At 37.8% G+C, this 23699-nt stretch overlaps 1 protein-coding gene across 1 annotated transcript; it reads right to left on the reverse strand.

The window, feature by feature from the left end:
- Window positions 1-300: 300 nt before the first annotated feature.
- Window positions 301-13716, reverse strand: adra1aa (adrenoceptor alpha 1Aa). Its single transcript, XM_059337359.1, has 3 exons — window positions 13544-13716; window positions 7588-9061; window positions 301-1039 (listed from the first exon to the last, which is right to left on the reverse strand). The coding sequence occupies exons 2-3, from the start codon at window positions 8456-8458 to the stop codon at window positions 480-482; spliced, it is 1431 nt and encodes a 476-aa protein (XP_059193342.1). The 5' UTR covers window positions 8459-9061; window positions 13544-13716; the 3' UTR covers window positions 301-479.
- Between the last annotated feature and the right edge of the window lie 9983 nt (window positions 13717-23699).

Consider the following 23699-nt stretch of genomic DNA (forward strand, 5'->3'; position numbering starts at 1 on the left):
GTGTACAGAGCAGTACACAAACAATATTTTGACAACAGGAACTTTGGAAACAACAGGAGCACCACTGACCAGCATTTTTCAAACATTTGATGAAATCATGCAATATTTAAAAATTTCACTCACATTTTATATACGTGAACTGCTCTTTCGTCATATAAAACATGTAAACATTTTGAAATCTTTTGGTTTGAACATTTTTTTCGATTTCATTCAGGGGACAGATCTTACAGGATTTTTTTCCCCCACAAACTTTGATACACATTTGCTTTTAACTAATCTCTGAAGCTTAAAGGGGTAAAATGTAGTGTATGATGGTTATTTTTTTAAATCAAGGAAAAAATCACAGACTGATATCAAAGCTTTAAATTTCGCAGCAGCCGTCATTTAGGCACAGCTCATCCGACAGAGCAAAGGGAAAAGTATTCTCATGTGTGACCTTGAAAAGGGTGTCATGACTAATGGATGGAGGATTACAGTGGCTAAACAGGCTCTCCTTTCTCTGACAGGGACAGTTGGTGGATTTTGATGGTGGGAAGGTTTCCGACAGGCGGGGGTTGGGCACAGTTTGACTCCTGCGGCGGGGGAGTCCCGCGGCTGAGGATGCAGCAGCAGGTCCGATGGAAGCTTTTACTGCAAAGTTTGGCCACTTTATCCCTGCTTGTCTCGGCCGGTCCAGATCCACCTGCAGGGCCTCCAGGAAAGGGCTTCCACTCCCTGCTGTCCCTGGAGGACGGGGTTCTGGACAGAGCCATAGAGGAGGACGGGCTGAGCCGACAGGGAGCCCCCCTGCTGTCCAGGCCCAGCGTGAGGGGCTGGCTGTGAACCTGAGCTTGACCCTGACCTGCACTCAGATGATGATGATGGTGTGACCTGGGAGTTATTCTCAGACAGTGAACTCCCAGTAAACTCTGGAAAGCTTTTTTAAACTCCTGGTTGGAGCAGGGGTAGATGATGGGGTTGATGCAGCTGTTGAAGTAACCGAGCCAGAAGGTGATCTTGAAGACAGTGTCTGAAGGTCTGTACGCAGGAAATATGGAACCTGCAGGGACATTAGACACACAAGAGTGCTTAACTACATTAATTTTAAAGCAGCGATAATATCCAACCTGACCAACTGACTGAGACAAGAATGTACAGCCATGCCAGCAGCTCTGTGAGGCTGCAGGCACAACTGTAATTTAAGCTAAATTTAACATCAGCTTGTAAACAAGATCTTAATTATAATGCAATCATGGGGAGGTCAGATAAGCAATCCATTAGGCGTGTAAGAAAATATTAATACACTTGAGTATCACAATATTATGCTCTGTGATGCTGCATTGGAGTCAATATCATTATAAAGTGCCTTTTGGTATCCTAATCAGAATTTCTCAGTCATCATGAAAATGTAACAAAATAATGAAACTCTGAGGTCTTATTATAAATGGCCAAACATTTACACACATACAAGTGCAATGATAAGTCTCCTAAAATGTGTTTCCTTCATTTTATACTGTTTTTTTCATTAGATGTATGTGATTTTGGCATGTCCCACACACTGCTCCGCTAACTACAGTGTGTGCAATTAGTGGTTAAATGATACTAATTAAAAAAAAAAAAAAATGACATGGTTGCATTGCCCACAATGATAAAACAAATCATTTTGATCATATATATTCTTTTTTCATAATCATATCAAACATTTTTATGTGTCCCTGAAATTGCAGTCCATCCTGTCATTATGGGGAAACCATATACAGTCTATGGGGGAAACTACCTCTTTAAGAAACCCTATGACGCTCTCAGTGACATTTTTTCCCGTCAGTTTGTCTTTCTTTAATGGAGGCTGAAACAGTGGCTAGTTGCAAAATAAGTATTTACGCTTAGATTTCGTAATTTTCATCACATTATATGTGTAGCTGAGTGTGGTCAAGCTTAACATGTCCACCCTGTCATAGTGAAATATCAATTAATATAAAAACCTTTCTGAAATTCTGTACACAGTCAACTTGCCAAGTGAGTCATGTTGGTAACTGAAGAAGTTTCAAAGGAACCTGATAGTGATATTGACTCAATGATTCTTAAAAACATGGCATCAATATTCAATTAATAGTTTACATGCAAAGATTCACAGCAGACAGGTTTCACACCATGGTACCATGATGTTGGATGTTACAGAGACTGTGATAAAGTAAAGTAATCTATTGTTTTTACTTATTTTTAATAAGTCCAGTTGTTAGGTTTTCACATTAAATTTAACCTCATGAGGCATTTAAGGTCAAGAAAGGTCAGTGGGTCACCAAAAAAACAAGGATTCAACTTGGGTTCAATACAAATGTTAGTGCAGGATTTGCAAATGTATATAGTATATCAATCTATTTCACTGAAAAAGTGTAAACAAATAAGTCAGGAGTTAAAGTTGTTGTCTTCTGGGCACCATGAATGAATGTGTACCGGATTTAATGAGAGGCTGTATTGGCCATAATTCATATCTTACCCCTCACATACACAAAACATACCTCTCACATTCACAATTTTACCTCTCACATACACTCTTTTATTTGCACATACACAAAACACACCTCTCACACACACCTTTTGTTTTTAGCTCACACATACACTATTTGTAGCTCTCACATACACTCTTTTTGTGAAAGCCTAAAAAATGTATGTGATAGCTACAATTAGTGAATGTGAAAGCTAAAATGTGTATGGGAGAGGTATTTTTTATGTTTGTGCAAAGTAAAAGTGTGTATGTGAGAGGTAAAAATGTGTAGGAAGAGTTGTGTGAGAGGCTGAGATATTAAATTAAACATGCCAACCTGCTTCTGGTGCAAGAAGAAAAACAAACAAATCATCTCATCCGCACATGAACCTCCAAAAAAAACCACAAAAAAAAATCTAATTTCACAATAATTGGTAAACTGACCGATTGAATTCTACCATTCCGTGCCCACATGCTGCTAAAATAGTGAAGACCTCAGTGACTTATCTGTTGCATTAAAGGTTGTGTTTATGATAAATTAACACATGATCTGCAACGGCTGAGACAAACAAATCGTTGCTATCATTTACATCCACTTCAATTTCCTAATAGTTTAATCCAGTTGAGACAAAAAAAGAAAAAGCTCTACTTGTCATCAAGGTGAAGGATTTTATTAAAATCACCGTCATAAATTGTGCTGCTTGTGATTAGAGGAAGCATTCACAGCAGGAAGCGTGAGTGGGATCCTTAATGAAGGAGCGGAGAAAATGGCTTAACAGCCACATTACATGCAGCCCTGTTACTCACTGTAAATGAGACTCTTCACATATCCACTTACATTAGAATAATTAAATGTATGACTTCATGTGTGACTGCAATCTATCTGTCTATCTATCTATCTATCTATCTATCTATCTATCTATCTATCTATCTATCTATCTATCTATCTATCTATCTTCAGGGGGTAGACGGGGAGAAGCTGTCTTGTGAAATGCTTTATTGGACGGGCTGTTGCAGACGATTAAACGTGGGCTGTTGAAAAATGAGATCGTGATATATATATGGAGGTGGAAAGAGTTTGAGAGCAAATAATTTTCTGCCTGGCTGTACAGCTCGTACTTTTTATCCCCAGCTGCGGCAGAAAAGAACAATTCTTTTATTACCCTTCACAGAAAAAGAAGAGGAGTGTTTGATAAATCTGTTGTTGTCATAAATCAATAAGACATCACCAGCTGTTGTCGTGAAAACTCTGTAACTCCAATTGTTGTCAATTAAAGCGCAGCATGTTTCAGTATGACAGCTTGGTTTATGAACGGATGACCTAAGAATGCTGTGTGGCCTGTCTGACAGAAGAAGAGTGATTTTTGTAAAACATGAGGTTGCAACAAAATGTCCTAAATGAGACGTCCACTTAAAATGTCTGTATTTTAAAGCATCATTAATTAACTTTAGGCCACGCTGACACAGCAGAAAATGTTGAAAACAGTACAAAAAGTACAAAAGTATCAGCATCCGAATGTACTTAAAGAATCAAAAGTAAAAGTACTCATTATGCAGAATGGCCCCACTCAGATTGTTAAATATATTCCTAATATAAAATTGTGTAATTACTTTTTTATGCATTTATGTAAGCAGCATGTTACTGTTGTTCAGGTAGGGCTAATTTTAATTATTTAATATCCTTTCATGTAGTTTAATTTATAAACATGTATAATTAATTTAAATTATTGAATTTTTTTCATGTTAAATCTCCACCTGAATAGTAACTAAAGCTGTCGGTGGAATGTAGGGGAGTAAAAAGTACAATATTTGCCCCTAAAAGTGAAGTAGAAGTATAAAGTTACATATCGTCATCTTTCTAAAAAATAATGGCCTAAATCATCTCCTCATGATTTGATTGATTGATTGATTGATTGATTGATTGATTGATTGATTGATTGATTGATTGATTGATTGATTGATTGATTGATTGATTGATTGATTGATTGATTATTTGTGTTTTTTGAAAAACCTAAAAAAAAGACTAAAACCATTATTTTAAGAAGGTGTCCCAATGTGAAAATACTCAAGTAAAATACTTCAAAATTGTACTTTAGTACAGCACCTGAATATACATTCCTGCACTGCATATTTCCACCTATTATAGTTGTTTTGTCTAACGTTTTAGCAAACAGTTGTCTATTTACACATCTTCGGACACAGAGCACAGAATGTTATCATCGTTAATTTTCTAAGAATTGTGTGCAGATTTAGATATTATTATCAGACGTGAAAATGTTTTGGTTCTCAGACATATCTGGAGTTTCCAAAACAGGAATAAAGCAGCATTTGATGATGGAAAGTAATAGCAAAGTTGAAAATTGAAAGGCGAGTGATTCTGTGATGCACATGAGCTGCATAGGCCAGAATATTGCTTGCAACAGATAAGGCAAGGCATGTTTTTAGTATAGCTGATTGCAGGAAATGCCTTTGCAATGTAACTGAAACAACTGTCAGTTGCAACTACTACTGGCAGCAATCAATGACGATATATAACAGTCACTAAAAACAAGTTAATCAAAAAATTTGGAAACACCAAAAACACAAGATGTCCTTGAGCATATAACAATAAATGTGCAAAAATAATACTGTAGGCTGATTGGTCCTGTAGTATGTATAAAATACTCCCTCACTCAGACCCACTCCACTCATTTAAAAAATCAACTCAAAAAACACTTTTTAGAGAAAGCCGCAAACTCCCAATGGCTCTTCAACCCTGAACTGTCCTAAACTCTAAATTCTGTTTTTATTTCCTGTCTTTTGTGTTTGTATCTGTTCCTATCAATTATTATCATTATTTTACAGGCAGATGCATGCAGACATGCAACTGAATGCCTTAAAAACACATTTTAAAATGTTCTGACAAGCTCAAATTCCCACGATAATAAAATAATGTTTATTCCAATAAACCAAATCAAACAATCATATCAAAACCACATCCTAGCCTGGTGATGCACTGACCGTCAATCCCAGTCTGACGTCAGCATTAATAAGGGAACGTTGGTAATCTTAGCTCTCAATTCCCAGTCTGGATAGGCAAAAGCCAGATAATACCAGTTATATTTAAAAGCATGAGAGCATGGAATGAATAAAAAACCCTTGGGAATAAGTGAGGGTTTTGCCATATCTCAAATTGGTTCGTATTTCCGTTGCACATTCCCTCCTTGTTGTCACCGGCACACACGGTGCCTGCATGGTTGGCAAGTCGTGTGAAACCCCCTCAAGCACACTTCATGAACAGTGGTGAAAGGAGCATCAAATAAATTCTGACACTGATGTCATGGCGCTAACTGTCAGTCCTGGACTGGTATTGTAATGAATTGAGTCACAGACACAAGGGAGAGAGGAAGGGAGCACATAAATTACTTCACACTTCATTCACAGATCTGTGGTTGAAATATATGGTCTGAAATGCTGTGTCTGAGATGCTTTTGTTTACAGACAGGGGAGCACTGGAGGCTGTCGGAGATCTGAAATTTTTATTGAGCCTATTTATAGAGCGTCTACCTGTCTGAGTAAAAGCATTTACTATGGAGCACAAGAGGCCACAAGGCTCGCCTGAATGATACTAACTTCAGTCGGCGCCCACAGAGGAGCAATTCAATTAACATCATCAAACTATTAAATTCGACAGCACTTTAAAATCCTGGCTGCAGCTTGAATCAAAGAATGGATCTGTAAAACAAATGCATGCACAAATTTAAATAGCTTTCCAGAAGTGGTCTGACTCATATGAGTGAGTGCAGATCATCAAAAATATGAAGCTGGTTTTAATTATGTTAATCTTATAGATTAAAACTGTCCTGTGCAACTTTTAAGGAATATAGCTGGAAACGTGCAAATTTTTCCTTGTTACTGAGATTTGCATGAGAATACCACCGTCATATCTATCCGTTCAATATGGATCTGGAGCCAGGAGACCGTTATATTAGCTTAGTTTCACATATATAGACTGGAAACAACTTGCTTGGCTCTGTCCAAAGATAAGAAAGCCTGCCACCTCTCAGGCTCACTCAAGCTTACCAGCTAAGAAATAGCCATAATAATACCACAAAATGATGCTTTTGGTTTTGTGTTCAATTGGGTTTGTTTGTTCCTAATGAATGGTTCATAGGATATCTTACCAAACTTGACCATTCTATCAAATATTGTGAAATGATCACACAGACAACTTGGTTAGGTTAAGACACCCAAACTACTTGGGTAGGTTTAAAGAAAAACATCTGTGTTTTGGTTAAATTATCTACTTCGCTATGTAACTACTGCATGCAGTTGCGTAGGTGATGTAGAGTGTGACTGAAGTCAGTTTACAAGTTAACTAATACAATTTGCACATTTTCACAGGGAACATGAACACCGGTCTAAAGGCGTTCACAGACTTCCTCTGTTAGTCTTTTAACTACGTTGTCTTACTTCTTCACTTCCTCCTTTGCTCCTGTCATAATAACAACAATCCACTAGAGGTCGCCACTCAACAACAAACTTCAATCTGGGTTGTAATGTTGTGGAAGTTGCATCTTTGGCTCATGATTACGTGGGCTATCTTTGACTTACAGTGTTTCAATTATTTTTTGTAGGTAAAAGTATGAACAGTGAATGAGAACTTCCTTGTTTGTCTGTCTGACTGTACTACATTACTGTAAGTGCAAATGCCAAATAAAAAAGTACATTTCTTTTATTACAAATTTTAACCATAAAGTTGAAATCTGTAAATTAATATAATGGGACATTATAGATTTTTTTTAAAGAACAGTATTATTAAATTGTTTAATGGTCTTGAATGTTGAATTACAGTGAATTCTATGCAAAAAAAACCCCATCATATTGCTAAATGTAAAAACTTTCTATTTTATAATGTGTAAAAAAACAACAACAAACAAACACAACTTTCGCTATTCAACTGATGTATACATATACATGTATATACATATATATATATATATATATATATATATATATATATATTTATACGCATATTTTTTAAGGAAATAATCCGTAAAATAACCTAAAGCAACAGACTTTTTTTTTTTTTTTTACAGTGTAGAGATCTTGACCATCATCTTAGAAATTAAGACATTGCTCACCAATGGGAAGCGCCAGGAAAAAGGGCAGCCAGCACAACACGAAGCAACCAACCACAATGCCCAGGGTCTTGGCGGCCTTCTTCTCGCGTGAGAACTTGAGCAGTCTCAGTGCGAAATGTGTGCGGTTGCGAAGGGCCTCGTCCTCTGATACAGTTGTGTTGCCCCTGTGTATCCTGAGTATCACCCGCTCAGAGTCTGACTTCTTCTGGCCCTCCCTCAGGCCCCGGCTCTCCCTGTGTGCTACCACGTAAACCCGACAGTACATGACCAGTATGATGGCCAGGGGGAGGTAGAACGAGCCCACAGCAGAGAAGATAGCGTAGCCCGGCTCCTCTGTGATCTTGCAGATGGATTCATCCTCAGGTGCCGGCTCTTTCCAGCCAAACAAAGGTCCAATAGATATGATGATAGACAGCACCCAGAGGAGCATCACTGCCAGCAGCGCCCTGCGTTTTGTCACTATGGTTGGGTAACGCAGGGGGTAACTGACTCCAATGTAGCGGTCAACAGAGATCACACAGAGGCTCATGATGGAGGCCGTGCAGCAGAGCACATCCACAGCTGCCCAAACATTGCAAAAAGCCCGTCCAAACACCCAACGATCCACAATCTCAAAAATGGCAGAGAAGGGTAGTACAGTGGAGCTCAGCAGCAAATCTGCCACCGCCAGATTAACTATGAAATAATGCGTGACTGTCCGCAGGTGTCGATGGCAAACCACTGAGAGGATTACTAGGATGTTCCCCACAATTCCAAACACAATGAAGACGCCAAGTATCAGGCCCAAAACCACAGCTTTGACCAAGTTGACCTCTGGGACTAATACCTGGCTGCAGTTGGAGCAGTTCTGCGTCAGAGGAGCTGGGGTCATATTGTCCGGCAGGAAACATCTGTTCCAATACTAAGCTGGTGCTCGACACTGTCACTGTGCAGCAAAGGTGGACTGTAACATGCACCTATTTTATTGTGTTTCACTACGGGAGAACAAGGGACATCAGGACATTCTCATAAAAGCCATTAGAGTAATGATCACATTAAGTCCATCTTGTCACAACATCATTTGAATGATGATGCCCCTGGCAAATGAGCCATTACGCTGGCAATGCATCAGGAAAAATAAAACTACAGGATGCATGCAGAAAAACACTGAGAGAGAAGTATAATATATGCAGACAAAACCCTACTGTGCTCAAATCAGGTAATCCATCTTGGGAATGTTAGTGATGTTAAATCTGTAATTATGCAGCTGGCACAAAAACACTGTTAGAAAAGCATTACAGATTGCACACACAGATGGGTGTTCACATCTTTGCATGAACCAAGCGGTTTGGGAATAAAATTCAGGTCCTTAAACGTCTTAAAAATTGGAGTGAGAAACAACTTTTCTGGCTAAAATGTAAGGTGAGCAGCAGTCAGCATCCAGGTTCTTCCTGTTGAACTCAGGGGCAGATTCAGCTTTAACAGCATCCAGCACCTTTGAAAAGAAAAAACAGAAGAGAGAATTGACACATCCATCACATGCAGAAAAACTCAAAAGCATCTATCCTCGTTTTGCGGTTCTTTTCCATGTTTCCATGGCTCAGAATTATCAAGACTGCGAGCGAGAGACAGCTGCTGTGAGATCAATGCGACCATAGTCTCCTTTATCGACTAAACACAATGTCTGGTTGAGATATAGAAAGAGATAGAAAGAGAACAATATCAGCGCTGACCAGTTGCCTTACCCACTGAATTAAAACTCTAGATTGATTGCATTGAGTCGAACCTGAATAGCTGCAGAGTCAACAACACCACAGTCTCTGTCACGAGACCTTATGAGTATTTTATTGCCATTTTGTGGCGCTAAAATGACTTTCAATTGTCCTACATCCAGATAAGCCTGACCTTTAGCTTTTAATCCCCCTCTAAACTAATCAATATCACACTGTGACCTCTACACAGATAGAGGTCAAAACAATGCATAATGTTACAGTTTGACATTAATTCACATGTTGGTATTCAGGTGTAGTTATACTAAGCCTAGTGTGACATTTTGGGAAATGATTATTGAGCTTGTGATTCACTGCCAGGTTTAACCTATAGACCTTATAAAACATTGATATAGTCTGTGACATCATACATAGGTTTCTAAAGACGTTTAGACACATTCAATCTGGAAATGGCGTGCACCGCCTTGCTATTGTTTTCAGATTGAAGGACATGTTTTCTTGAAATGATGTGCAATAGGATTTAAGGCTTTCTCTTGTTTGGTTGGTATGTCAGAGGTATTACTCAGTCAGCAGCCCTGTGTATATTGAAATGAGTTGAAGTGGGCCAGCTGTGGCCTTGCTGCAGAATCACACCACCTGTGACAGCATCCAACTGTCACTTAAAGTGGCCACACCCTTAACTATGCATAAGATTAAGACTTAATATAATTTAAACATGTGACTTATATAGAAATTCACCGCTGTAAATATGTTATAAATGGGGAAATTTGCTCTATTTAGAGTCCCAACCTGTTTTTTTGTACCAGGCTGTAAACATGTTTATGTCTGCTGTAAAATTGGGCATTTTATATGGAGGTCTATGGGGTATGACTCACTTTTGCAGGAGGCCTCGAGTGGCCAATGAAGGAACTGCAGTTTTTGGCACTTCCACGTTGGCTTCAATTTTAAGTCCTTGAAGTTTCCACTTGGTTTATACACTAAATATAAAGCGAGCAAGCAATTAGCTTATCTTCAAAGCTAGCCTGGCTCTGACGAAGCACAACAAAATCTGCCAACCGAAAACCTCCAGGAATCCAAGAAACAGCTCCAGTACATATAACCGCCCCAAATTTTTTACATGTTTTTTGTAAATACTAAATAAATAATATATTACATGCTATTTGGGAGCTTTTAATGTTAGCTTATTTGCAGATTTTTAAAAAACTTTGCACAGAGCCAAGCTAGCTATTTCCCCCTGCTTATAGTCTTAATGCTAAGCTAAGCTAATGGCATACTTGCTCTTGGCTTCATAGTTACAGCACAGTTGTGAGAATAGTATTTTCATCTCACTCTCACAGGAGAGGCGAATGTACTACTACTGAACAATTGCAAGTGTTGCCCTCTGAAAACTGCCAGGCTCTTTCTGCAACACTTCCAGCCTGAATACTAGGCTGTCTCTAACGCCTCTATCTATATATCACAAGCCCTGCAATATTCTGTGTTGCTGCTCTAGCAGTGCTGATTTTGGCCTGAATCGCACCCTCTGACTTTGATGCATCGAATTGAATTAATTTTTAATGTTCTGTCCTCTGACTTTAAAAAACAATATCGTGGTTGCATGCAAAGTCCTCCTCTTTGACAGATGTGAAATTAATCTTGTCCGAGCAGATTACTGACATTTGTAATGTGGATGTTCCTTACCTAAACGTAGATTAGATGGGACTAGTAAAAGTAGTGCGGCCATGTTGACGAGTTTGGGATTTTGTTAAGCTGCTTTATTTGAAACTAAATTAAAAGTTCCTCCGAGTTGCCCTCTTTTCTACTGCGTTTCCTATCTATCTATCTATCTATCTATCTATCTATCTATCTATCTATCTATCTATCTATCTATCTATCTATCTATCTATCTATCTATCTATCTATCTATCTATCTATCTATCTATCGCCCTACAGTGAGGGCGAAGACATTGCGCAGTCCCCTCAAGTCTTTAGCCCCCTCCCCTCCTTTATTGCACCTCGCCACACTATTAACCACTAGCTGACCTTTCCCTCCGTGCCCCACAATCCTCTGCTTCTCACTGGATGCACACCTGTTTAACATGTTAAAGAGACATTTATGTCTGTGGTCAGCTCTTGCGCTGGTACAGTAAGAAACAGGCATCCAGCAGCCATCATAAGGCAGCACCTGCGAGCGTCTCCCGCCCACTCAAGTAGAGGAAAGAAGTGGACGGCTGGTGCTTCTAATGCAATTATGAATGTAGGAGTTACATGTTTATCTGCAGGAGAACTGTGGGAGCTCATTACACCATTTTCATTTTGCACTAGAGCGAAAAGATTAAGTTACCTCAGCTTAAAATATTAAGTGTCCCTGCTGTATTAAAATTGTTGGTTATTGTTATATTAAACTGAGTTACAATGAAGTGGAGAAAAATAATCCGCAAGATGAGTTCAGTCATGTTGACTGAACCCACATATTGCTCTTCTTCTCTGTTTATTCTCTCAGGACTAAAGAAGTTTCAGGTGGCAGATGCTTATATCACTGTCACAAATAATGTACAGGGATGTCATTATCATTATTTAAAGCTGTTAAACCAACAAAATTATCTGTTTCTGTATCAACATTCGGATAAAGGACTGGAAATGGGCGTGGTTTATACCAGAAGTCACATTAAATGTTATATTTTCTTACCTATTATTCTATGCTTACTATATTTGTGCTGTGAAAGCATAATATTGATTTAATATTGACATATAAAAAATTACTAAATACATTTCCACATCCTCATTCTGTACTTTTCATCATTTTAAGATACATAATGGCTGACACAGACACGTCAGTCACAGACCCCCCCGAATAATAGCAAACAACTTTGGATAAAAGAAACTACATAATTTCCATCACATTACTAGTAAAATGTTGTTGTTTTTAATTTGTAGCTTCTCAGTTACTTTAAAACACTAAAAACAAAGAATTTGGTTGCTGAGATTAAAGTGGTTTTCATTTTTATCAGAGAAAAATGTGTTCAACCTTGAAGAAAAGAACCAATTATTTGTTATGAAGATTACCAATGAGCCTAACAAACCTAATTCGAATCATTCTTGCAGCTCAGACTTAATAATCATAAATCTTGAACTCTTGATAATAAAAAAACAATAATTCTAAATAGATTAAAGTCCATATTACATAATTACCTGATGCTTTCAGTTTGAGTTTGAGGAGTATGATATATGGATCCAGGTGCAGCAAACTTATGCACACTGGTTGGGCTCTTTTCCAGCATTGATCTGTTTAATATTCATACAGAGTAACACTCATCTACGGTGGGTGTTTCCCAGCGAAAGCCTTCTGAGGGGCGATTAAACCAATGAGCAGCTCTATGAGGAAGTAGCTCGAGGCGAGATGCCTTGCTTCAGGGTATGTAGTAATTATTTGTATTTTTTTTTTAATGTTAAAAGCCTATTTTCCCACCACATTTAGTCTACAAATTGTTTTTGGCTGTTTCCCAGGCAGACACACAACAATAAGTAGAAGAGGCGTATGTGCAGTTGCTGCTGAGGCTTTGACAGAAATCCACAATGATGTTTTAGTGCAGTCTGTCTGTTTCTGCAGCTATTTTAATTGGCCATGAGTAAACTCCACAGGCTCAGATGTTACCTCAGCCTCTTCACTGGTGTGTGCTGCTGGGTAATTCCCAGCTCTATAAGATGAAGCCAATACTATAGGTGACACCTGACAGAAAGTGTCATCCAATTTAATGAAATGGCAGAGACAGGGATTTCTAAGCACCTTTCAGACAGATGATTCCTCTGCTACACCTAAAGCTTCACTGACACAACATTTCTTCAAGTTTAAGTGACTGATGGAGAAACAACAGAAACCCCCTTATATAAATCAACTATTTATAGATCAGTGCGACCCAGCCTTATTATTTTAGGCAGGCAACTCCCCACTGGAGAGAGGATTATAGATATTCGAGATAAAAAAAAAGATGCGTAAATTACGCAAATTACGCAAAATGTAAATGAAAATAGAAATCATATCAATATTTTTCTTGCTACTTTTGCATTAATTATGTCTTCTTCCGTCCTCTTTGTTTCATCAAAAGTCCGCTCATGTGGTCAGACACAATGAAATTTAGGTTATCCAACATCTGCCCCAGCAGCAGCAGCACGCACAGCGAAAGAAACGCTTCAATTAAATGCAAAATAAGAGAAATCCACTTAAACGCACCAATTAAAAGCTATTAATTAAATGTTAAGGGACTCACCTCAACTTTGAGTTTGATTTTCACACCTCGAAAGCTCCCCCGAGCCACGTTTGGACGCGGTTGTGGTCGCTGAGTCGCACTCGGTGAGACGTTGAAAGCCAAGTGCGCTCATCATGGAGAGCCCTCTCATCTGCCGGGATAAACGGCCGACCTCCAGGTGCTCCGAGTCTCTTCAGATGATGATGAGTAGCAAATGACTCACTGCTTTCTCCTCGAACCACTTTCCCCCCCTTACACCATCACCACCACCACCACCACCCATCCAGCCAACCATCCTCATCCTCACATCACCTCACCCCCCTTCAGCATCACTCCGTTTGCGTCATCACAACCAGTCACTGTCTGCCCGACAGGACTTTTCATTCACAAATGTTAAATTAACGAGCCTCACTCATGTTGCCAACTGAACAAAAAGTTTGGTAATTTCAGCGAAGCTTCAGAGTACAGCCAAAAAAATACAGGCAGGGAAGCCTAATAATAAAATACTGACTGGAAACTACACTGTCCTACAATTTAACAACATGATTATATTATAAAGGAGCTTTTCTCTCACATTTGCCCTGATGTTAGAGCACTATCACTTAAAGATAATGGCCATTACCTCAGATGGAGTTACTCAAAGAAATCATAAATGACAAAAGAAAATCTATCTACACTTTCTTTATACTGTTTTTTGTTTAATAAAGTTTTCTAAAGTATTTATTTTGCCCTTTAATTCTTTATCTGACAGGAAACTTAAAAGCTGACATGTTCCCCAGCAGGAACAATAATGTATTATAATAATACAAGGTTTTTTATAACTACAAACTCTTTTTTGGGGGGTAAGCGTTACCCTCCTTTCTCCAAAAATAACAGCAACAATATGAATATTAAATTATTTTAAGTATTTCAAAAGTACCTACAGTGTAATTTCACTGTCATCGACTTTTGTCAACTTTATTATTATTATGACTATTTTTTATGTGAGATCTTCCAGGTTCCAGGTCAGTGTTTTGGTTCATATTGTAAAAAGAAAACAATTTTTTAAAGGTCAACTATGTAGGATTTTCCCAGCGTAGATCTCCACTAATGACCCACTAGAAGTGTATTGCAGTGTCTGTATCCTCAGAGACCCCATGCCATCTGCCTATACTTGCTCTTTTTCTTTTCATTTTGCTGATCAGGACATTTTGTTTTGGAATCACCTCTTGGGTATGCAGCTATATTAATAGCAAACAGTGCAGAAAAACAACCTCAAATATAGCAAAACAAAAGCAAAGGCAAAGCTTGAGACGAGATTGAATCAGGGGTTTTCTTTGACTGTCGTTGAGCCGGGAAGGAGGGGCAAAGTTTGAATGTTGTGAAAGTGACAATTCCTGCATAGTACGTCTTAATTGAACTATGAAGTAACAAGGTAAAAATAAAGCATATATACTGCCTTATACAGATCACACAAATACAAATACACAGTGCAACAGAAAAAAAACACAATAGAAAGATGTTTGAGAGCGCTCACCCTGGAAGGTGCCTCTTCTTCTAAAAACCAACAATTCTGACCACTGCTGGAACAAAACAGTTCAGAAGAAAACTGAGGCATTCTTAGTTGCTCACTGAATAAATGGTAAAAGGACTGCACTTGTATAGCGCTTCTCTAGTCTTTGTGACCACTCAAAGCGCTTTAACACAACAGACAGCAGCGCTTACTCACCCAATCACACACACACATTCATACACTGTTACATGGTGCCACACACTGATGAACGCAGCATCTGGAGCAATTTAGGGTTCAGTATCTTGCCCAAGGATACTTCGACACATGGTCTGCCATGGTCAGGGATTGAACCACCAACCTCTGATCAGTGGGCGACCACTCTACCAACTACTAACTTTAAAAAACATTTTTCATTTGGTCCTTGTTCTCTTTTCCACAGTGACGTCAAGTGAGTCTGGGGTAAGGCCAAACACTGATGCTGATCTATGTGATCATGTATCATCTGCAGTGATGCTGCCTCCCCTGCAGAGCACAGCATAAGACGACATCCGCTAAGATTTCCTGATAAAAAAAACAAACATGAAGAAGCTTCTTGATGATATCAAAGGATAGGAGTTTCTTACAGTAGAGCAGTCTTGATTGAGCCTTCTTGAAGCGTTCTTTTTCAAGTTTATGTAATTAATTGGCAGTACTGAACAATTTCTATCTGCAAACCCTTAATTATCACCAAGAGGACCTCCTTCCTCTTCCTTTGGTCTTCCCACTGTTTATTTTTTTAGAAAATTTGCATCACACCAATTGGCAAATGTTTTGACCTCTCTGTTATAAGCTAGGTCATTGCCTTGGTTAATTAGAACAAGTCCTATACAATAAATAATTCTGTTGTATTTTGCTGGCTGTGATTTTAACCTTCCTGTTGTGTTGGTTTCACAGGAAAAGCAATAATGTTCATGGGTCACTTTGACCAGGGGAATGTTTCATTTAATTTCAATCAATATTTAGTGCAATGGTGTTCTTAACCTTTCATGGATCATGGTTCAATGAGGATAATTCACTCATTTTTCATAAAAATTACATGTTAAAACTTCTCTTATGTACATTGGAAAGACCTAAAAAAAAATAAACAAGAACAATACAATGGTTTTACATGACATTGATTTAAAAAAAACCCTGACATAACAGGAGGGTTAAACATTACGTCTTATCTCATCAGCAGAATAAAAAATGAATGTGCATTTAAACAGCACATATTGCATAAGTGCTCGGATGTAAATACTAAAGGTGACTCTTCTTTCTACTATGCTGTATTAAATATAGATCTTATATCATATCGTAAGTGTTTTTGTCTCACAACACATGCAGCATATATATATATATATATATATAGCATACAGCCTATAAAACTCGCTGGTCTATCTGTTGCACAACTCAGTCGATACACCTTTGTTATTTCCTGAGGCATTACAGTCAATTTTAATTTCTCTGGCATTGCAATTTCACCAGGGATTTTATTATTCAACGCCTGTGCTGGTACTTTTTCTCAAGTAAGCTATGATAGAGAGACGGAGTGGAAACAAGCACACTAACACACCCACCAGCACACATGAATAGACACAGTACATTGATTTTTCTTTTTTTTTTTACTGATTTGTTTCTTCCCACTGTGAAAAAAACCCTCAGTTTTAGCCAGTTGGTGCATTTTTTGTTTTCCAGTTGGGTCCAGATATGAAGGCATTACCTGGGGCTGCTTCTGGCTCACAGTGAGAGATGCTAAGCCTGTCTGTGAAGTAAACATTTGACTGTTTAGAGTACAGCTCGTCTGCTCAATCAATGACGGGACTTTCATTGTGTCTTTATTCCTGCTGTTATATCCTGGGGACAAAGCCACTTCAAGCACATCGCTGAACTCTCTGAAAGTACAAACACATTATCAAAACACAGAGTAACATAATAAGTTGCTTTGTGAGCATGATAAATGGATTACGACAGCAATTGTCACAAATGGAGTGTTTTTTTAAGATCTAAAAAAACAATTTTCAAAGCAATTTAGGCTACAATTATAACATTTAGAGAGATTTTGTCTCATTATTGTGCTTGAATGACTGCCTTGCATGGACACAGACAGAGCACTTCATAAATAACTATTTACTGCATCAACAGCTTCATATTGTGTAATTATATTTACATTAAAAACAATCCAGTTACACAATCCCATGCTGAAAAAAGATTACGGGGATAATGAAGCGGAATGAAATGATGCTCATATGTTTCTTCTGTGCTTATTGTTAGCTGTGTATTTGCATGTTGTCAAGGTCTATCGTGCTATCTAACCTGCTGGAAAAGCAATTACCTGTCTGAACCGCCCATGCAGTGAGACAGGCTGCTGAGTTTGAAAGATACTGAAATCAATATCTCTGCAATGGAGGAAACATTTCCTGTCATAGAGGCAACAAACCTGAGCCGAGCATTCGCAACTAATGTTGGCATTTACAGTGACATTCCCCCTTAATTGCATATCAAGAGGCTTCTTCTCCTATGGGTCTGACTTTGACAAAATCTTAAAAAAAGAGGCAAAGATTTCAATCATCAGAGCAGCTAAATGCAAATTAACACTCTGCTGGAGGGCGCTGATTTGTTTGTGTAACCGTGAAATGGTATATAACTGTAGAAGAAAACTGATTTAAAATGCTTTCCATTATAGAGGTAGATTCAAAATGGAAGCAGCTACTTTATGTTTCATGTTGTAATCAAATTCTTGAACCTGCTGTACCGATGTGGTTGAGTTTCTTTTTTTTTAATGCCGGAAAAGGACAAGTTGACATTGTGAAATAAAGGTGACAGACTTCGTCATCGTTGATGAAGCTCCTCATGAGCATCCTGCAGCAGTCAGCTCTCCTCCCACGCACAAACACAGCTAACCTGAAATGCAGATTAAAGAGAAAAGAACACTTGACTAATCAGACAGACAGAGTTACAAGACATAACTGGAACTTCCTGCAACCACGGGCAGGTTAAGGCACAATGAGGCCCTGGAGACACAGACACAGACAGTGGTTTCCTCTTTTCGGTTGTTGTTCTGCTCTTTTTTGTAGTCATTATCCATCTTTTCATGTTTTTCTGTGTGGTAATTTTGTTTTATTTTTGGTCAATTTTTGTCTGTTTGTAGTCATTTTGTGTCATTTGGTTATTTGATTTGTGTCACTCTGCAGTCATTTTGTGTCTTTTTGGTCTTTTTTTAGCTATTTTGTGTCACTTTGTAGTAATTTTTTTGATTTTGTGTCTATTCTAAGTCATATTTGTCTATTTTGGTTATTTTCTTGGTCTTTTTTTTTTTTTTTTTTTTTTTTTTTAATGTATTTTTTTGGGCTTTTTTATGCCTTTAATGGACAGGACAGCTGAAGAGAGACAGGAAGCAGGGGGCAGAGAGAGGGGAATGACATGCAGAAAACGGCCATCCGATGCGGGACTCGAAGTGAGGACTATAGCCTCTACACATGGGGCGCCTGCGTAACCCACTACGCTACCGACCACCCTTTCGTGTCTCTTTTTAGTAAATTTTGTGTCTCTTCCTCGTCAGTACATGTGACATTTTACAGGCAAAGGACTCTTTGGTCCCCTGTTTGTAGTCATTTTCTGTTGATTGGTTGTTTTGTGTCTCTTTGCAGTAATTTTGTGCCTTTTTTTTGTTTGTTTTGTGTCACTCTGTACTCATTTTGGATATTTTTGGGTCATTTTTGGCTGTTTTGGGTCATTTTGTGTCTTTCTGTCTGTTTTGGTTGTTCAGTGTCACTTAATACTTTAACTTTGATTGTTTTATGTCTTTTCATAGTCATTTTTGTCTGTTTTTGTTTTTTCCCCTGGATCGTTTTATGTCTCTTTATAGTTATTTTGAGTCTTTCAGTCTTTTTTTGATTGTTTTATGTCTCTTTATAGTTTTGTGTCTCTTCCTGGTCAGTATGTGTGACAGTTTACAGGCAAATGACACTTTGGTCCCATGAGCCTGTGCCTAGTAGGCCCACTGAGTTATTCATTCATGGCTGCAGCCATTGTGTAACATACAATACAGATTTGTACATTATCACATACTGGATCAGCTGTCAGTTTGACCTGATGATGGGTATGAGAAGAAAGATCAAGTGGTCAACAGAGTTGCTACACTATTCTTAAGGGACCATAAATGTCTGTACCAGATTTTATGGCAAGTCATTCAATAGTCATTGAGACTATTACTTGAAGTCAATAGTCATTAGTATTCATCATCTGGGACCATGTGCTAAATTGTGTGCCAAATTTAAAGGAGGAAATTAGCTTTAGAGAACAAAAAAATGTTTTTTGTACCAGGCTGTAAACACGTTTATTTCCTCTCCTAAATTGGGCATTTTAACATGGGGGTTTAGGGTAATTGACCATCAAGTGTCCATTCAAGGAACTGCCGCTTTTGGCACTTCTGTGGGCTTCATTTTCCAGCCCCGGAGGCTGGTGTTTACATAATAATAGAGAGCTATACCTTATCCGTACCCACATTCCACCTACATACATATTACTGTTCATCATATGTTCAATATACGAGAACAAATACAAGCAAAGCACAACAACACAAATCAGCTCAACCCTTTTTTTCATCTACATGTGGCTCAATGGGCCTAAAAATAAAGGAAATGTATTAGTCTGTGCAAAATTATTTCAAATTTGAAAAAGCTTGTTGCTCAGCGGCACCTGTGCACCACCCACATGCCACATTTTATTATCTCTGAAACCTGGTGGGTTTAAAAGTAAAAAGGCTGTGCCGCAGGGAGATTGCATGATGTTCAAGTGGTGTAATGGTTCTGCCTTTTATTGGGCTCCAGTAGTTGTTGCTATCTGCAATTGCTATAATGAAGACAGACCTAATTATCTCAGCAGACAGAACTCCACTCTGAACAGGACTCTAATTATGGCCTAAATGCTGCTCTCTTACTGTTCAGTGTCATACCCAGGGGTTATAAGGGGGTGGCTGCTGCTGCTTTCCCACCATGCAGACTGACAAACATGCACACACACACACACACACACACACACACACACACACACACTCCCTGAGGGCTCAGTGTGTTTAGCTGCTGCTCTTCTGTGCAGGCATTAGGGCCTTGTGGCAGGGATTATCTAACATGGCAACACACTCTGCCCCCCTCTGACTGGTAACTGTCTTGCCTGTCATCTTATTAATAAATCACAAGTCCAGATGTCACTTAAACAGTAATGTCATTTGTCTTGTGAAGTACTTTACACCAAAATCTCACAGGAATATCCCACTGAAATCCTAAAAACCCATGTGTACAGTAAGTCAGCAAAAAAACCCAAACAGACGGACAAACTAGATAATTCATGAAGTAATGTCTGAAAAAAGGGCCAGCAGGGTTACTGACAGACAGATTACTCCAGTTTCATTCTGAGCCAATCCATTTTGAATTTTTGAATGTAAAATAATTGCAGTTTTATCCGCTTTTGTGGATTGTTTCAAGGCTGAGAAGCAGATAAATGAAATGCCATGTTTCTAAATTCAGAATGAGGAAGGGTAAGCGGCTTGTGCAATGACCTTCATTGTAGGTATTGAACATCCAAGTGAGGAGACGGGACAGATAAGGAGGAAATATTTTGGCGTACAAAGAAATATGCACCGGTGACGCAGAGTTGAGTCAGCTAATGAGTGCAGCCAACAAGCGGTCACACAGCGCAGATAGATATGACTGAGGCAACTGGCATCATTAATATAGCAAAGGGCAAAGTTTAACTCTGTTATTGTCAGTAACAGGCAATGCACATGCAAAAATGTCTGTACAATCAGTTATTTCAGGAGGCTTACATGACCCGGAAAAGGGAAGGGAAAGGGACATATGTGGGAGCAAACTGAACTCATGGTTTTTTGCATTGCAATTTGCAATACTGACGCATTTTAAAGCAGCCAGTAAAAGGAGAAAAAGGCAGCTTTAAACATAGAGGAAACCCAGCTGTATGCAGGGTAGATTTATAGAGATTATGTCTTGTAGAGGGTTGGATATATTTTTGAATAATATGCAACAGAAAACTGAACAAGAAAAGAGAACATAGAGTGCAGCATATTGCACAGTGATTCATCTTGTGAAAGAATAAACAACAGGAATATAAAAACACAGATGAATGATTTTAGGGTTTATAAGCCTCCAGAGAGCATCAGTATGGCCTCAAACTACAACAATGCCACTTCCAGTCAAGGTCACCGAGTGTACTAATGATCACTTGAGACTCGCTCTCTGCCCACATGTACTTTAAAGGGAACATGAGCGTGTTATTGATGCTGCCAGCACATCTAATAAGAATATGCATTTACTTTATTATTACTGCTCTCAACAGTGCGGTGTATTTCTAGATTATTTACTACCTGCAGGCATTTATCCTTGACTGTACAGTGCACGGCTCTGCCAGAAAGCTACAATCACAATGATCCACTGTTGCATAGCTTCAGGGCCAGGGAGCTGATCTGAATTCTGCCTACAGGAGAGTCGATATTTGTCTATGTGACAGCCCGATTTTCAATAGACCAGCAGGGGAATGTGAAAAAATACAATTTTCAGGGGGGAAAAGGGAAAAAGGACAATATACCTACCACAGCAGCTTTAATTATTAATTTCGGGGGAACTGTCAGGAGATGTCATTTTTTGTTTTTTTCATGGTCAGTCATTCACAGGCGGGGTTATTGTTGTGCATGAATAGGAAGCCGACAACATCTGGCAGAGAAAATGTGAAATACAATTGAAGGAAAATCTCAGAGATCAGATGTTTCCTTTAAAAATATGAAACAGCTAGATTAGCTGGTTATAGTATTATTTAATTTGACAGAACAAAGAGATTTATTAATGTTTTATCTATGGGTAAAATAGCAGATTTATTGTGTTGTTTAAAATATTCTGATGTGGTTTTAACCCAGTGGACTCTGCCAATGCTGATATTTTCTGTATTGTAAACATTTCCATGTGAAATAGATACTGTGTGTGATTATACAAGATATCATCCCTGGCTAAAAGCAGCCTTCAGAGGAAGACTGTATGTGTATCAAAATCTGCAGCCTCAACAGAAACCTTATCTTCAGAGAACAGAGTGTTATTATTATAAAGCTGGCCCAAGAGGACACCTCAGGAAATGAACATCCACACAAAGAGATGAATCTTGACACCAGTGTCAATCTGATGCCCACTGTGACCTGGGCTTTTTAAGAACACTCGACAGCGCTCTCTGGTGGTGGATATAGAGCGGTGCAAGTCACCATGAGGAAAACAACTCTTCAGAATAAAGTAGATATGACAACTTTGGCTTTATGTAATCCCTTTAGAGCAATTTTGAACTTGCATCACACTCCTGACACTTAATTTTGAAATTACATGTTTTTTTTCTCACAATAAAGACATCTTGGATATTCAAGGGGGTTTACCAGCAAACCGACTTTGTAACATGGTTGATGCATGGTTAAGGGGGGATTCAAAAAGAGGAAATTTCAAATAATAATTGGAGTATAAACTGTCAGACACAAACAGCCCACAGCCATTTGCAGCCACTACAATTGGTTGAGGCAGATTTATGTAACTCCTGTCATGTTGAACAAATATAACACTTATGTACCTGGCACTTGTTTTAAATATAATGAGGTTCAGGGAATATGCATACATTGTCTTTTATAGTGTGACAAAATCAGGAAATTTTCAAGGAAAGTAATCAATGAAGTCATTATAATTTTGTCAGTGAATCTTTCACTAGCCTCCAACATTATATTGTAACACTTGTGTTTTGATTTTTCTTTATTGCAGGCAAAACTAATGATAGCATATTACTGTTGCAGCTGTAAATTGGTTCTTGGGTCAGAATATGGTGCAATGTGTGTCAATGGAGAGAATAACATATACCTTAAAAACTAATTGGGTGTTAATGAGGGAATCTGAAAACCATTTAATATTTTCATAAGTATAAGTGATATAAAAGTGATTATTATTATTATTATTATTTGCAATAATAATAATAATAATAATAATAATATGGTTAATTTGGGTATGTAGATTAGACATATATGTATGTATGTATGTATGTATGTATGTATGTATATATGTATATATGTATGTATGTATGTATGTATATGAATATGAAGAAATGAGAAATGATGTATATGTAAAGATATTTAAATACAATATATATATATATATATGTATATATATATATGTATATATATATATATATATATATATATATATATATATATATATATATATATATATTTATATATATATATATATATATATATATATAAAGACTATAAAGATACTATAAAGATAGTCTATAGATTATATATTATTAATAGTATTATTAATAATATATATAATTATTATATATAATATATAAATAATAATAATAATAAACAGAGGAGAAGGGGTGGGAAAAAAGTGTACACTTCGTTCTACTCCCTTTTGAACATGTATGATTTAATTTAATCTGTTAAGAGAAATGAACAACTGAGCTTTTGCATGTACAGGTTTGACCTGTTCTTGTTTTCTTTCTTTCTCAAATAACAACAACAACAACAACAACAACAACAATAATAATAATAATAATAATAATAATAATAATAATAATAATAATAATAATAAAATAATAATTTCCACACATCCAATTGTCTATTATAGT

The sequence above is a fragment of the Centropristis striata genome, chromosome 7, assembly GCF_030273125.1.
Source record: "Centropristis striata isolate RG_2023a ecotype Rhode Island chromosome 7, C.striata_1.0, whole genome shotgun sequence".
In the NCBI taxonomy this organism is placed as follows: domain Eukaryota; kingdom Metazoa; phylum Chordata; class Actinopteri; order Perciformes; family Serranidae; genus Centropristis; species Centropristis striata.

Bases quoted from the DNA above. Each gene is read 5' to 3' on its own strand.
- adra1aa (XM_059337359.1), bottom strand. From the start codon at position 8,458: ATGACCCCAGCTCCTCTGACGCAGAACTGCTCCAACTGCAGCCAGGTA. The intron at 1,040-7,587 runs GTGAGCAATGTC...ATGTCCCTGCAG, and splicing joins TTTCCTGGCGCTTCCCATTG to GTTCCATATTTCCTGCGTAC.